General features: G+C 34.7%; 1 protein-coding gene across 6 annotated transcripts in view; it reads right to left on the bottom strand.

The window, feature by feature from the left end:
* Positions 1-12,735, bottom strand: part of LOC127277042 (uncharacterized) — a 229,790-nt gene that overhangs the window by 79,891 nt on the left and 137,164 nt on the right. For all 6 annotated transcript variants that reach the window (XM_051297854.1, XM_051297857.1, XM_051297856.1 and 3 more), the window contains one exon: positions 311-880. In XM_051297854.1, the coding sequence (XP_051153811.1) occupies positions 311-523 (213 nt within the window). In that variant the 5' untranslated portion in view covers positions 524-880. The remainder of the gene's footprint in view (positions 1-310; positions 881-12,735) is intronic.

Raw genomic sequence — 12,735 nt, forward strand, 5'->3', positions numbered from 1 at the left:
TTATATGATTTGCGTGATGCTATTACTGTTATTGTCCGACACGCGTTTGGCCCACTCTTTGACGTTTTTTGCGGTTTCCGGTTTCCTCTTTCCTTCAAAGAGCCATATGAACTACTTTTAATTTTGAATTTTTTTTTTTTTTTTGCTAAATATTTTTTAAATAAATCTATTTATTATAGAACACTATTATTAAAAATTTTAGACATTCTTTTTTTGCAATTATAATTTTTGCCTAAAAGAATAAAAAAAAAAAACTTTTTCTAAATATTTTAGTGTTTTTTTTTTTTTCAAAGAAGAAAAAATTTCTTACCTTGTTGGGATATCCGTTGTATCGTAGAAGTTTTTTGCAGCATTTGCCACGATTCTCGTAGTAGAACATCTGGACCATTTCTGCCCGATCTGTAGCGGCGCTGATGGTAAAAGGTCCACGTCGAGATGAACTATTATTCCGATTAGTATTTTGTTGCGGGGGCGGCGACTCCCGGCGCCCTAAAGGCACGCACGGGCACCACCCCGAGACCATCACACACCGGGCTTTTATGCCCGATATTCACGGATAATAAAAACAAAAAAACAAAACAATTTTCCCCCACTCTTTAAAAAAATGCCAATCACATCCCTTTCTTCATTATTAGTCACTCTTTTTTTTTTGTTTTATTGCAAAAAACAATAAATGTTCCAATGTCAGGTACTTTGAGTACTTAATTTCTTTTTTCTTTTTTCAAAATTCTTTGGTACGAATAATAGAAATTGATTTTTGGCACGGATTTTTTTTTGGTCATCGTTGACTATACGAACACATTTTTTTTTTTTTTTCGCCACTCACTATATTAAGTCTCTTTGGTTTATGGAAGAGAAATAAGCTTCTTTGGTTTAGTACCTGTAACAAAAAAAAAGTGTTCTTCATTTAAAATTAAAAACAAAAATAGATAATAAAAAATCTTATTCTATGAAAGAATAAAGAAAATAAAAATCACTTTTAATTCGTTGGTAAAATTAGATAACAAAGAAGAAAATTCAGACACAAAAGAATTAGTAAGAAGAGTGAAATAATTGAAAGAAGACAAAGTGACGACCCCGACGAGAGTAAAAACGAAGAAAATTCACTAATTAAATGGAGAAGAATCAATGGCTGAGGGATTCAAGTCGCGTTTAATTTCCTGGTTCGAGAAACGATCGAACAAAACGGAAGTTTGAGAAGGGGAAGAAAATTAGTATGAAAAACCACTACACAGAAAGCTAATTTGCACCTCATTTTACATAGAAAACCCTTTTCGATACAAACCTATGTATATTGCAACTAATTAAATTCACTGACGAATTTTCATCAAATACGAATTTCAAATGTCTAACAAAGGATAAATTGCATAATGTACCTACACTTGACAAAAGTTATACACAAAGAAAGGAGAGAGAGAGAGAGACAGACAGACTTTGAATTTTCACTATATAAACTCTCTTTCATTCTAATTTATACGAAATTTATACAAAATATATTATTTACAAAAGCGCCTAGACAGAAAAGAGGCCAAGGTTTATCGCAAAGACGCAAAAACTGGTCTAAAGAAGAAAATAATCTGCAATTCATACTATATTCAAAATACTTTTTTATCAACAACTGTCCTTTATTTAAAAAAAACAATTTCCCCCATTACTAAAAAGAAAAACTTTTTAAGTAATTTTTATTTACAACAACAACAACAAAACAGTCGAGCTATTTTTAAATATCAAACTAATTTAATATTAATAATAAATAATAATAATTAATAACAATAATACTATATTATTAATAATAATAATAATAATAATAGAATTAAAAAAACTAAACAAAAGATTTTGTTTGAAACAAAAACTTTATTCTAGCTGTGCATTTTATTGTTTGAATTTTTTCAACAGAATTCTTTTTAAATTGAAAAATTGTTGAGGAATATAAAAAGAAAAATATAAATTCCTCCGCGGGCAACTTAATACTTTGAAAAAATAAAAACATTTTTTTTTTTTTATAAAACTTTTTCAAAACAAAAAAAAAGATGTAACATAAAATGTAACTTAATAAAAATAGAACTTAAAAAAGAAAAACTGTGGAGGGATTTTTTTTCTACAACCACAAATGTAAGTTTGTAGTGTATGTAAAGTGGAAACATTTCCATCACGTAAACAGAATCATATATTTTTTTTTTTATATAACTCTTTGCTCCAGGAAGCATCTTTCAGATTCCGTTTTCTCTCTCTCTGTCTCATTCGCATCTCACTAAATCCATCATACATTTGATTCCTTTTTCTTTTTCCTCTTTCTTATCTGAGACTTATTTTTTTTATTTCCCTCTACGCAATTTTAATGACAATTCGACCTTTTTTTCTGTAAAACTATTTGACCTCTTTCAAAATAACAATAATAAACGATTGTCATTCGAAACGAAAACGGCAAAAAGTTTTTGTTTTATTTCATAAAAGTTGGATTATTGTTTTGATTGAATAAGTTGGAAAAATTAAATTTCTGAATTTTTCCGATCCCTAGAAACAAAATGAGATGTTCACTAAGCAAAATTACATTTAAGAATATAATCAATGCATTTTATTTATTAAATTAAAAAAAATCCCAAAATTTATTTTGACCTAGCTCAACATCCGCTGGACCAATAAAAAAGTGCGCCATACATTTTTTGTTCAGAACTTTCTTCTAATCACTATGGCGGTATTCCCGAAAGATTATCTTGCAAATTTAATTTTTCTAAATTTTCTCCAAATTTGTTTTCTGGTGTAGCTCAGCATTCGCTGGACCAATCAAAAAGTGAACCATACGTATTTTGTTCAGAACTTTCTTCTAATTACTTTGGCGGTATTGCCGAATGATTATCTCGCGAATTTATTTTTTCGAAAATTTTTAAAAAATTTATCTGAGTGTAGCTCAGCATCCGCTGGACCAATCAAAAAGTGCGCCATACATTTTTTGTTCAGAACTTACTTCTAATCACTATGGCGGTATTCCCGAACGATTATCTTGCAAATTTAATTTTTTGAAAATTTCTCCAAATTATTTTTGAGTGTAGCTCAGCATCCGCTGGACCAATATGAAAGTGCGCCATACTTTTTTTGTTCAGAACTTTCTTCTAATCACTATGGCGGTATTCCCGAAAGATTATCTTGCAAATTTAATTTTTCTAAATTTTCTCCAAATTTGTTTTCTGGTGTAGCTCAGCATCCGCTGGACCAATCAAAAAGTGCGCCATACATTTTTTGTTCGAGACTCCCGGGTTAAGACTTTGGCGGTATTCCCGACCAATTATCTCGCAAATTTAATTTTTCGAAATTTTTTAAAAAATTTATCTGTGTGTAGCTCAGCATCCGCTGGACCAATCAAAAAGTGCGCCATACATTTTTTGTTCAGAACTTTCTTCTAATCACTATGGCGGTATTCCCGAACGATTATCTTGCAAATTTAATTTTTCGAAATTTTCTCCAAATTTGTTTTCTGGTGTAGCTCAGCATCCGCTGGACCAATCAAAAAGTGCGCTATACATTTTTTGTTTGCTACTTTTTGCTAAAGACTTTGGCGGTATTCCCGAACGATTATCTTGCAAATTTAATTTTTTGAAAATTTCTCCAAATTATTTTTGAGTGTAGCTCAGCATCCGCTGGACCAATATGAAAGTGCGCCATACTTTTTTTGTTCAGAACTTTCTTCTAATCACTATGGCGGTATTCCCGAACGATTATCTTGCAAATTTAATTTTTCTAAATTTTCTCCAAATTTGTTTTCTGGTGTAGCTCAGCATCCGCTGGACCAATCAAAAAGTGAACCATACATATTTTGTTCAGAACTTTCTTCTAATTACTTTGGCGGTATTGCCGAATGATTATCTCGCGAATTTATTTTTTCGAAAATTTTTAAAAAATTTATCTGAGTGTAGCTCAGCATCCGCTGGACCAATCAAAAAGTGCGCCATACATTTTTTGTTCGAGACTCCCGGGTTAAGACTTTGGTGGTATTCCCGACCAATTATCTCGCAAATTTAATTTTTCGAAATTTTTTAAAAAATTTATCTGAGTGTAGCTCAGCATCCGCTGGACCAATCAAAAAGTGCGCCATACATTTTTTGTTCGAGACTCCCGGGTTAAGACTTTGGCGGTATTCCCGACCAATTATCTCGCAAATTTAATTTTTCGAAATTTTTTAAAAAATTTATCTGTGTGTAGCTCAGCATCCGCTGGACCAATCAAAAAGTGCGCCATACATTTTTTGTTCAGAACTTTCTTCTAATCACTATGGCGGTATTCCCGAACGATTATCTTGCAAATTTAATTTTTCGAAATTTTCTCCAAATTTGTTTTCTGGTGTAGCTCAGCATCCGCTGGACCAATCAAAAAGTGAACCATACGTATTTTGTTCAGAACTTTCTTCTAATTACTTTGGCGGTATTGCCGAATGATTATCTCGCGAATTTATTTTTTCGAAAATTTTTAAAAAATTTATCTGAGTGTAGCTCAGCATCCGCTGGACCAATCAAAAAGTGCGCCATACATTTTTTGTTCAGAACTTACTTCTAATCACTATGGCGGTATTCCCGAACGATTATCTTGCAAATTTAATTTTTTGAAAATTTCTCCAAATTATTTTTGAGTGTAGCTCAGCATCCGCTGGACCAATATGAAAGTGCGCCATACTTTTTTTGTTCAGAACTTTCTTCTAATCACTATGGCGGTATTCCCGAAAGATTATCTTGCAAATTTAATTTTTCTAAATTTTCTCCAAATTTGTTTTCTGGTGTAGCTCAGCATCCGCTGGACCAATCAAAAAGTGCGCCATACATTTTTTGTTCGAGACTCCCGGGTTAAGACTTTGGCGGTATTCCCGACCAATTATCTCGCAAATTTAATTTTTCGAAATTTTTTAAAAAATTTATCTGTGTGTAGCTCAGCATCCGCTGGACCAATCAAAAAGTGCGCCATACATTTTTTGTTCAGAACTTTCTTCTAATCACTATGGCGGTATTCCCGAACGATTATCTTGCAAATTTAATTTTTCGAAATTTTCTCCAAATTTGTTTTCTGGTGTAGCTCAGCATCCGCTGGACCAATCAAAAAGTGCGCTATACATTTTTTGTTTGCTACTTTTTGCTAAAGACTTTGGCGGTATTCCCGAACGATTATCTTGCAAATTTAATTTTTTGAAAATTTCTCCAAATTATTTTTGAGTGTAGCTCAGCATCCGCTGGACCAATATGAAAGTGCGCCATACTTTTTTTGTTCAGAACTTTCTTCTAATCACTATGGCGGTATTCCCGAACGATTATCTTGCAAATTTAATTTTTCTAAATTTTCTCCAAATTTGTTTTCTGGTGTAGCTCAGCATCCGCTGGACCAATCAAAAAGTGAACCATACATATTTTGTTCAGAACTTTCTTCTAATTACTTTGGCGGTATTGCCGAATGATTATCTCGCGAATTTATTTTTTCGAAAATTTTTAAAAAATTTATCTGAGTGTAGCTCAGCATCCGCTGGACCAATCAAAAAGTGCGCCATACATTTTTTGTTCGAGACTCCCGGGTTAAGACTTTGGTGGTATTCCCGACCAATTATCTCGCAAATTTAATTTTTCGAAATTTTTTAAAAAATTTATCTGAGTGTAGCTCAGCATCCGCTGGACCAATCAAAAAGTGCGCCATACATTTTTTGTTCGAGACTCCCGGGTTAAGACTTTGGCGGTATTCCCGACCAATTATCTCGCAAATTTAATTTTTCGAAATTTTTTAAAAAATTTATCTGTGTGTAGCTCAGCATCCGCTGGACCAATCAAAAAGTGCGCCATACATTTTTTGTTCAGAACTTTCTTCTAATCACTATGGCGGTATTCCCGAACGATTATCTTGCAAATTTAATTTTTCGAAATTTTCTCCAAATTTGTTTTCTGGTGTAGCTCAGCATCCGCTGGACCAATCAAAAAGTGCGCTATACATTTTTTTTTTGCTACTCTTTTGCTAAAGACTTTGGCGGTATTCTTGAACGATTATCTTGCAAATTTAATTTTTTTAAAAATTTTTCGAAATTATTTTTGAGTGTAGCTCAGCATCCGCTGGACCAATCAAAAAGTGCGCCATACATTTTTTGTTCAGAACTTTCTTCTAATCACTATGGCGGTATTCCCGAACGATTATCTTGCAAATTTAATTTTTCGAAATTTTCTCCAAATTTGTTTTCTGGTGTAGCTGAGCATCCGCTGGACCAATCAAAAAGTGCGCTATACATTTTTTGTTTGCAACTTTTTGCTAAAGACTTTGGCGGTATTCTTGAACGATTATCTAGCAAATTTAATTTTTCGAAAAATTTTCCAAAATATTTTTGAGTGTAGCTCAGCATCCGCTGGACCAATCAAAAAGTGCGCCATACATTTTTTGTTCAGAACTTACTTCTAATCACTATGGCGGTATTCCCGAACGATTATCTTGCAAATTTAATTTTTTGAAAATTTCTCCAAATTATTTTTGAGTGTAGCTCAGCATCCGCTGGACCAATATAAAAGTGCGCCATACTTTTTTTGTTCAGAACTTTCTTCTCATCACTATGGCGGTATTCCCGAACGATTATCTTGCAAATTTAATTTTTCTAAATTTTCTCCAAATTTGTTTTCTGGTGTAGCTCAGCATCCGCTGGACCAATCAAAAAGTGCGCCATACATTTTTTGTTCGAGACTCCCGGGTTAAGACTTTGGCGGTATTCCCGACCAATTATCTCGCAAATTTAATTTTTCGAAATTTTTTGAAAAATTTGTCTGAGTGTAGCTCAGCATCCGCTGGACCAATCAAAAAGTGCGCCATACATTTTTTGTTCGAGACTCCCGGGTTAAGACTTTGGCGGTATTCCCGACCAATTATCTCGCAAATTTAAATTTTTGAAAATTTTTCCAAATTATTTTTGAGTGCAGCTCAGCATCCGCTGGACCAATCAAAAAGTGCGCCATACATTTTTTGTTCGAAACTTTTTCCCTCTTTTATTGGTGGTATTCCGGAACGATTATCTCGCAAATTTAATTTTTCGAAATTTTTTAAAAAATTTATCTGAGTGTAGCTCATCATCCGCTGGACCAATCAAAAAGTAGGCCATACATTTTTTGTTCGAGACTCCCGGGTTAAGACTTTGGCGGTATTCCCGACTAATTGTCTCGCAAATTTAAATTTTTGAAAATTTTTCCAAATTATTTTTGAGTGTAGCTCAGCATCCGCTGGACCAATCAAAAAGTGCGCTATACATTTTTTGTTCAAGACTCCCGGGTTAAGACTTTGGCGGTAATCCCGAACGATTATCTTGCAAATTTAATTTTTTGAAAATTTTTCCAAAATATTTTTGAGTGTAGCTCAGCATCCGCTGGACCAATCAAAAAGTGCGCCATACATTTTTTGTTCGAGACTCCCGGGTTAAGACTTTAGCGGTATTCCCGACCAATTATCTCGCAAATTTAATTTTTCGAAATTTTTTGAAAAATTTATCTGAGTGTAGCTCAGCATCCGCTGGACCAATCAAAAAGTGCGCCATACATTTTTTGTTCGAGACTCCCGGGTTAAGACTTTGGCGGTATTCCCTACCAATTATCTCGCAAATTTAATTTTTCGAAATTTTTTGAAAAATTTATCTGAGTGTAGCTCAGCATCCGCTGGACCAATCAAAAAGTGCGCCATACATTTTTTGTTCGAGACTCCCGGGTTAAGGCTTTGGCGGTATTCCCGACCAATTATCTCGCAAATTTAAATTTTTGAAAATTTTTCCAAATTATTTTTGAGTGCAGCTCAGCATCCGCTGGACCAATCAAAAAGTGCGCCATACATTTTTTGTTCGAAACTTTTTCCCTCTTTTATTGGTGGTATTCCGGAACGATTATCTCGCAAATTTAATTTTTCGAAATTTTTTAAAAAATTTATCTGAGTGTAGCTCATCATCCGCTGGACCAATCAAAAAGTACGCCATACATTTTTTGTTCGAGACTCCCGGGTTAAGACTTTGGCGGTATTCCCGACTAATTATCTCGCAAAATTAAATTTTTGAAAATTTTTCCAAATTATTTTTGAGTGTAGCTCAGCATCCGCTGGACCAATCAAAAAGTGCGCCATACATATTTTGTTCAGAACTTTCTTCTAATTACTTTGGCGGTATTGCCGAATGATTATCTCGCGAATTTATTTTTTAGAAAATTTTTAAAATATTTATCTGAGTGTAGCTCAGCATCCGCTGGACCAATCAAAAAGTGCGCCATACATTTTTTGTTCGAGACTCCCGGGTTAAGACTTTGGCGGTATTCCCGACCAATTATCTCGCAAATTTAATTTTTCGAAATTTTTTGAAAAATTTGTCTGAGTGTAGCTCAGCATCCGCTGGACCAATCAAAAAGTGCGCCATACATTTTTTGTTCGAGACTCCCGGGTTAAGACTTTGGCGGTATTCCCGACCAATTATCTCGCAAATTTAAATTTTTGAAAATTTTTCCAAATTATTTTTGAGTGCAGCTCAGCATCCGCTGGACCAATCAAAAAGTGCGCCATACATTTTTTGTTCGAAACTTTTTCCCTCTTTTATTGGTGGTATTCCGGAACGATTATCTCGCAAATTTAATTTTTCGAAATTTTTTAAAAAATTTATCTGAGTGTAGCTCATCATCCGCTGGACCAATCAAAAAGTACGCCATACATTTTTTGTTCGAGACTCCCGGGTTAAGACTTTGGCGGTATTCCCGACTAATTGTCTCGCAAATTTAAATTTTTGAAAATTTTTCCAAATTATTTTTGAGTGTAGCTCAGCATCCGCTGGACCAATCAAAAAGTGCGCTAAACATTTTTTGTTCGAGACTCCCGGGTTAAGACTTTGGCGGTAATCCCGAACGATTATCTTGCAAATTTAATTTTTTGAAAATTTTTCCAAAATATTTTTGAGTGTAGCTCAGCATCCGCTGGACCAATCAAAAAGTGCGCCATACATTTTTTGTTCGAGACTCCCGGGTTAAGACTTTAGCGGTATTCCCGACCAATTATCTCGCAAATTTAATTTTTCGAAATTTTTTGAAAAATTTATCTGAGTGTAGCTCAGCATCCGCTGGACCAATCAAAAAGTGCGCCATACATTTTTTGTTCGAGACTCCCGGGTTAAGACTTTGGCGGTATTCCCTACCAATTATCTCGCAAATTTAATTTTTCGAAATTTTTTGAAAAATTTATCTGAGTGTAGCTCAGCATCCGCTGGACCAATCAAAAAGTGCGCCATACATTTTTTGTTCGAGACTCCCGGGTTAAGGCTTTGGCGGTATTCCCGACCAATTATCTCGCAAATTTAAATTTTTGAAATTTTTTGAAAAATTTATCTGAGTGTAGCTCAGCATCCGCTGGACCAATCAAAAAGTGCGCCATACATTTTTTGTTCGAGACTCCCGGGTTAAGGCTTTGGCGGTATTCCCGACCAATTATCTCGCAAATTTAAATTTTTGAAAATTTTTCCAAATTATTTTTGAGTGCAGCTCAGCATCCGCTGGACCAATCAAAAAGTGCGCCATACATTTTTTGTTCGAAACTTTTTCCCTCTTTTATTGGTGGTATTCCGGAACGATTATCTCGCAAATTTAATTTTTCGAAATTTTTTAAAAAATTTATCTGAGTGTAGCTCATCATCCGCTGGACCAATCAAAAAGTACGCCATACATTTTTTGTTCGAGACTCCCGGGTTAAGACTTTGGCGGTATTCCCGACTAATTATCTCGCAAAATTAAATTTTTGAAAATTTTTCCAAATTATTTTTGAGTGTAGCTCAGCATCCGCTGGACCAATCAAAAAGTGCGCCATACATATTTTGTTCAGAACTTTCTTCTAATTACTTTGGCGGTATTGCCGAATGATTATCTCGCGAATTTATTTTTTAGAAAATTTTTAAAAAATTTATCTGAGTGTAGCTCAGCATCCGCTGGACCAATCAAAAAGTGCGCCATACATTTTTTGTTCGAGACTCCCGGGTTAAGACTTTGGTGGTATTCCCGACCAATTATCTCGCAAATTTAAATTTTCGAAATTTTTTAAAAAATTTATCTGTGTGTAGCTCAGCATCCGCTGGACCAATCAAAAAGTGCGCCATACATTTTTTGTTCAGAACTTTCTTCTAATCACTATGGCGGTATTCCCGAACGATTATCTTGCAAATTTAATTTTTCGAAATTTTCTCCAAATTTGTTTTCTGGTGTAGCTCAGCATCCGCTGGACCAATCAAAAAGTGCGCCATACATTTTTTGTTCAGAACTTTCTTCTAATCACTATGGCGGTATTCCCGAACGATTATCTTGCAAATTTAATTTTTCGAAATTTTCTCCAAATTTGTTTTCTGGTGTAGCTGAGCATCCGCTGGACCAATCAAAAAGTGCGCTATACATTTTTTGTTTGCAACTTTTTGCTAAAGACTTTGGCGGTATTCTTGAACGATTATCTAGCAAATTTAATTTTTCGAAAAATTTTCCAAAATATTTTTGAGTGTAGCTCAGCATCCGCTGGACCAATCAAAAAGTGCGCCATACATTTTTTGTTCAGAACTTACTTCTAATCACTATGGCGGTATTCCCGAACGATTATCTTGCAAATTTAATTTTTTGAAAATTTCTCCAAATTATTTTTGAGTGTAGCTCAGCATCCGCTGGACCAATATAAAAGTGCGCCATACTTTTTTTGTTCAGAACTTTCTTCTCATCACTATGGCGGTATTCCCGAACGATTATCTTGCAAATTTAATTTTTCTAAATTTTCTCCAAATTTGTTTTCTGGTGTAGCTCAGCATCCGCTGGACCAATCAAAAAGTGAACCATACATATTTTGTTCAGAACTTTCTTCTAATTACTTTGGCGGTATTGCCGAATGATTATCTCGCGAATTTATTTTTTCGAAAATTTTTAAAAAATTTATCTGAGTGTAGCTCAGCATCCGCTGGACCAATCAAAAAGTGCGCCATACATTTTTTGTTCGAAACTTTTTCCCTCTTTTATTGGTGGTATTCCGGAACGATTATCTCGCAAATTTAATTTTTCGAAATTTTTTAAAAAATTTATCTGAGTGTAGCTCATCATCCGCTGGACCAATCAAAAAGTACGCCATACATTTTTTGTTCGAGACTCCCGGGTTAAGACTTTGGCGGTATTCCCGACTAATTGTCTCGCAAATTTAAATTTTTGAAAATTTTTCCAAATTATTTTTGAGTGTAGCTCAGCATCCGCTGGACCAATCAAAAAGTGCGCTATACATTTTTTGTTCGAGACTCCCGGGTTAAGACTTTGGCGGTAATCCCGAACGATTATCTTGCAAATTTAATTTTTTGAAAATTTTTCCAAAATATTTTTGAGTGTAGCTCAGCATCCGCTGGACCAATCAAAAAGTGCGCCATACATTTTTTGTTCGAGACTCCCGGGTTAAGACTTTAGCGGTATTCCCGACCAATTATCTCGCAAATTTAATTTTTCGAAATTTTTTGAAAAATTTATCTGAGTGTAGCTCAGCATCCGCTGGACCAATCAAAAAGTGCGCCATACATTTTTTGTTCGAGACTCCCGGGTTAAGACTTTGGCGGTATTCCCTACCAATTATCTCGCAAATTTAATTTTTCGAAATTTTTTGAAAAATTTATCTGAGTGTAGCTCAGCATCCGCTGGACCAATCAAAAAGTGCGCCATACATTTTTTGTTCGAGACTCCCGGGTTAAGGCTTTGGCGGTATTCCCGACCAATTATCTCGCAAATTTAAATTTTTGAAAATTTTTCCAAATTATTTTTGAGTGCAGCTCAGCATCCGCTGGACCAATCAAAAAGTGCGCCATACATTTTTTGTTCGAGACTCCCGGGTTAAGACTTTAGCGGTATTCCCGACCAATTATCTCGCAAATTTAATTTTTCGAAATTTTTTGAAAAATTTATCTGAGTGTAGCTCAGCATCCGCTGGACCAATCAAAAAGTGCGCCATACATTTTTTGTTCGAGACTCCCGGGTTAAGACTTTGGCGGTATTCCCGACTAATTATCTCGCAAATTTAAATTTTTGAAAATTTTTCCAAATTATTTTTGAGTGTAGCTCAGCATCCGCTGGACCAATCAAAAAGTGCGCCATACATATTTTGTTCAGAACTTTCTTCTAATTACTTTGGCGGTATTGCCGAATGATTATCTCGCGAATTTATTTTTTCGAAAATTTTTAAAAAATTTATCTGAGTGTAGCTCAGCATCCGCTGGACCAATCAAAAAGTGCGCCATACATTTTTTGTTCGAGACTCCCGGGTTAAGACTTTGGTGGTATTCCCGACCAATTATCTCGCAAATTTAAATTTTCGAAATTTTTTAAAAAATTTATCTGTGTGTAGCTCAGCATCCGCTGGACCAATCAAAAAGTGCGCCATACATTTTTTGTTCAGAACTTTCTTCTAATCACTATGGCGGTATTCCCGAACGATTATCTTGCAAATTTAATTTTTCGAAATTTTCTCCAAATTTGTTTTCTGGTGTAGCTCAGCATCCGCTGGACCAATCAAAAAGTGCGCTATACATTTTTTGTTTGCTACTTTTTGCTAAAGACTTTGGCGGTATTCTTGAACGATTATCTTGCAAATTTAATTTTTTTAAAAATTTTTCGAAATTATTTTTGAGTGTAGCTCAGCATCCGCTGGACCAATCAAAAAGTGCGCCATACATTTTTTGTTCAGAACTTTCTTCTAATCACTATGGCGGTATTCCCGAAC

Source organism: Leptopilina boulardi, unplaced genomic scaffold, assembly GCF_019393585.1.
Source record: "Leptopilina boulardi isolate dan_hultmark-lab unplaced genomic scaffold, ZJU_Lbou_2.1 LbouV2_165, whole genome shotgun sequence".
Classification (NCBI taxonomy): Eukaryota; Metazoa; Arthropoda; class Insecta; order Hymenoptera; family Figitidae; genus Leptopilina; species Leptopilina boulardi.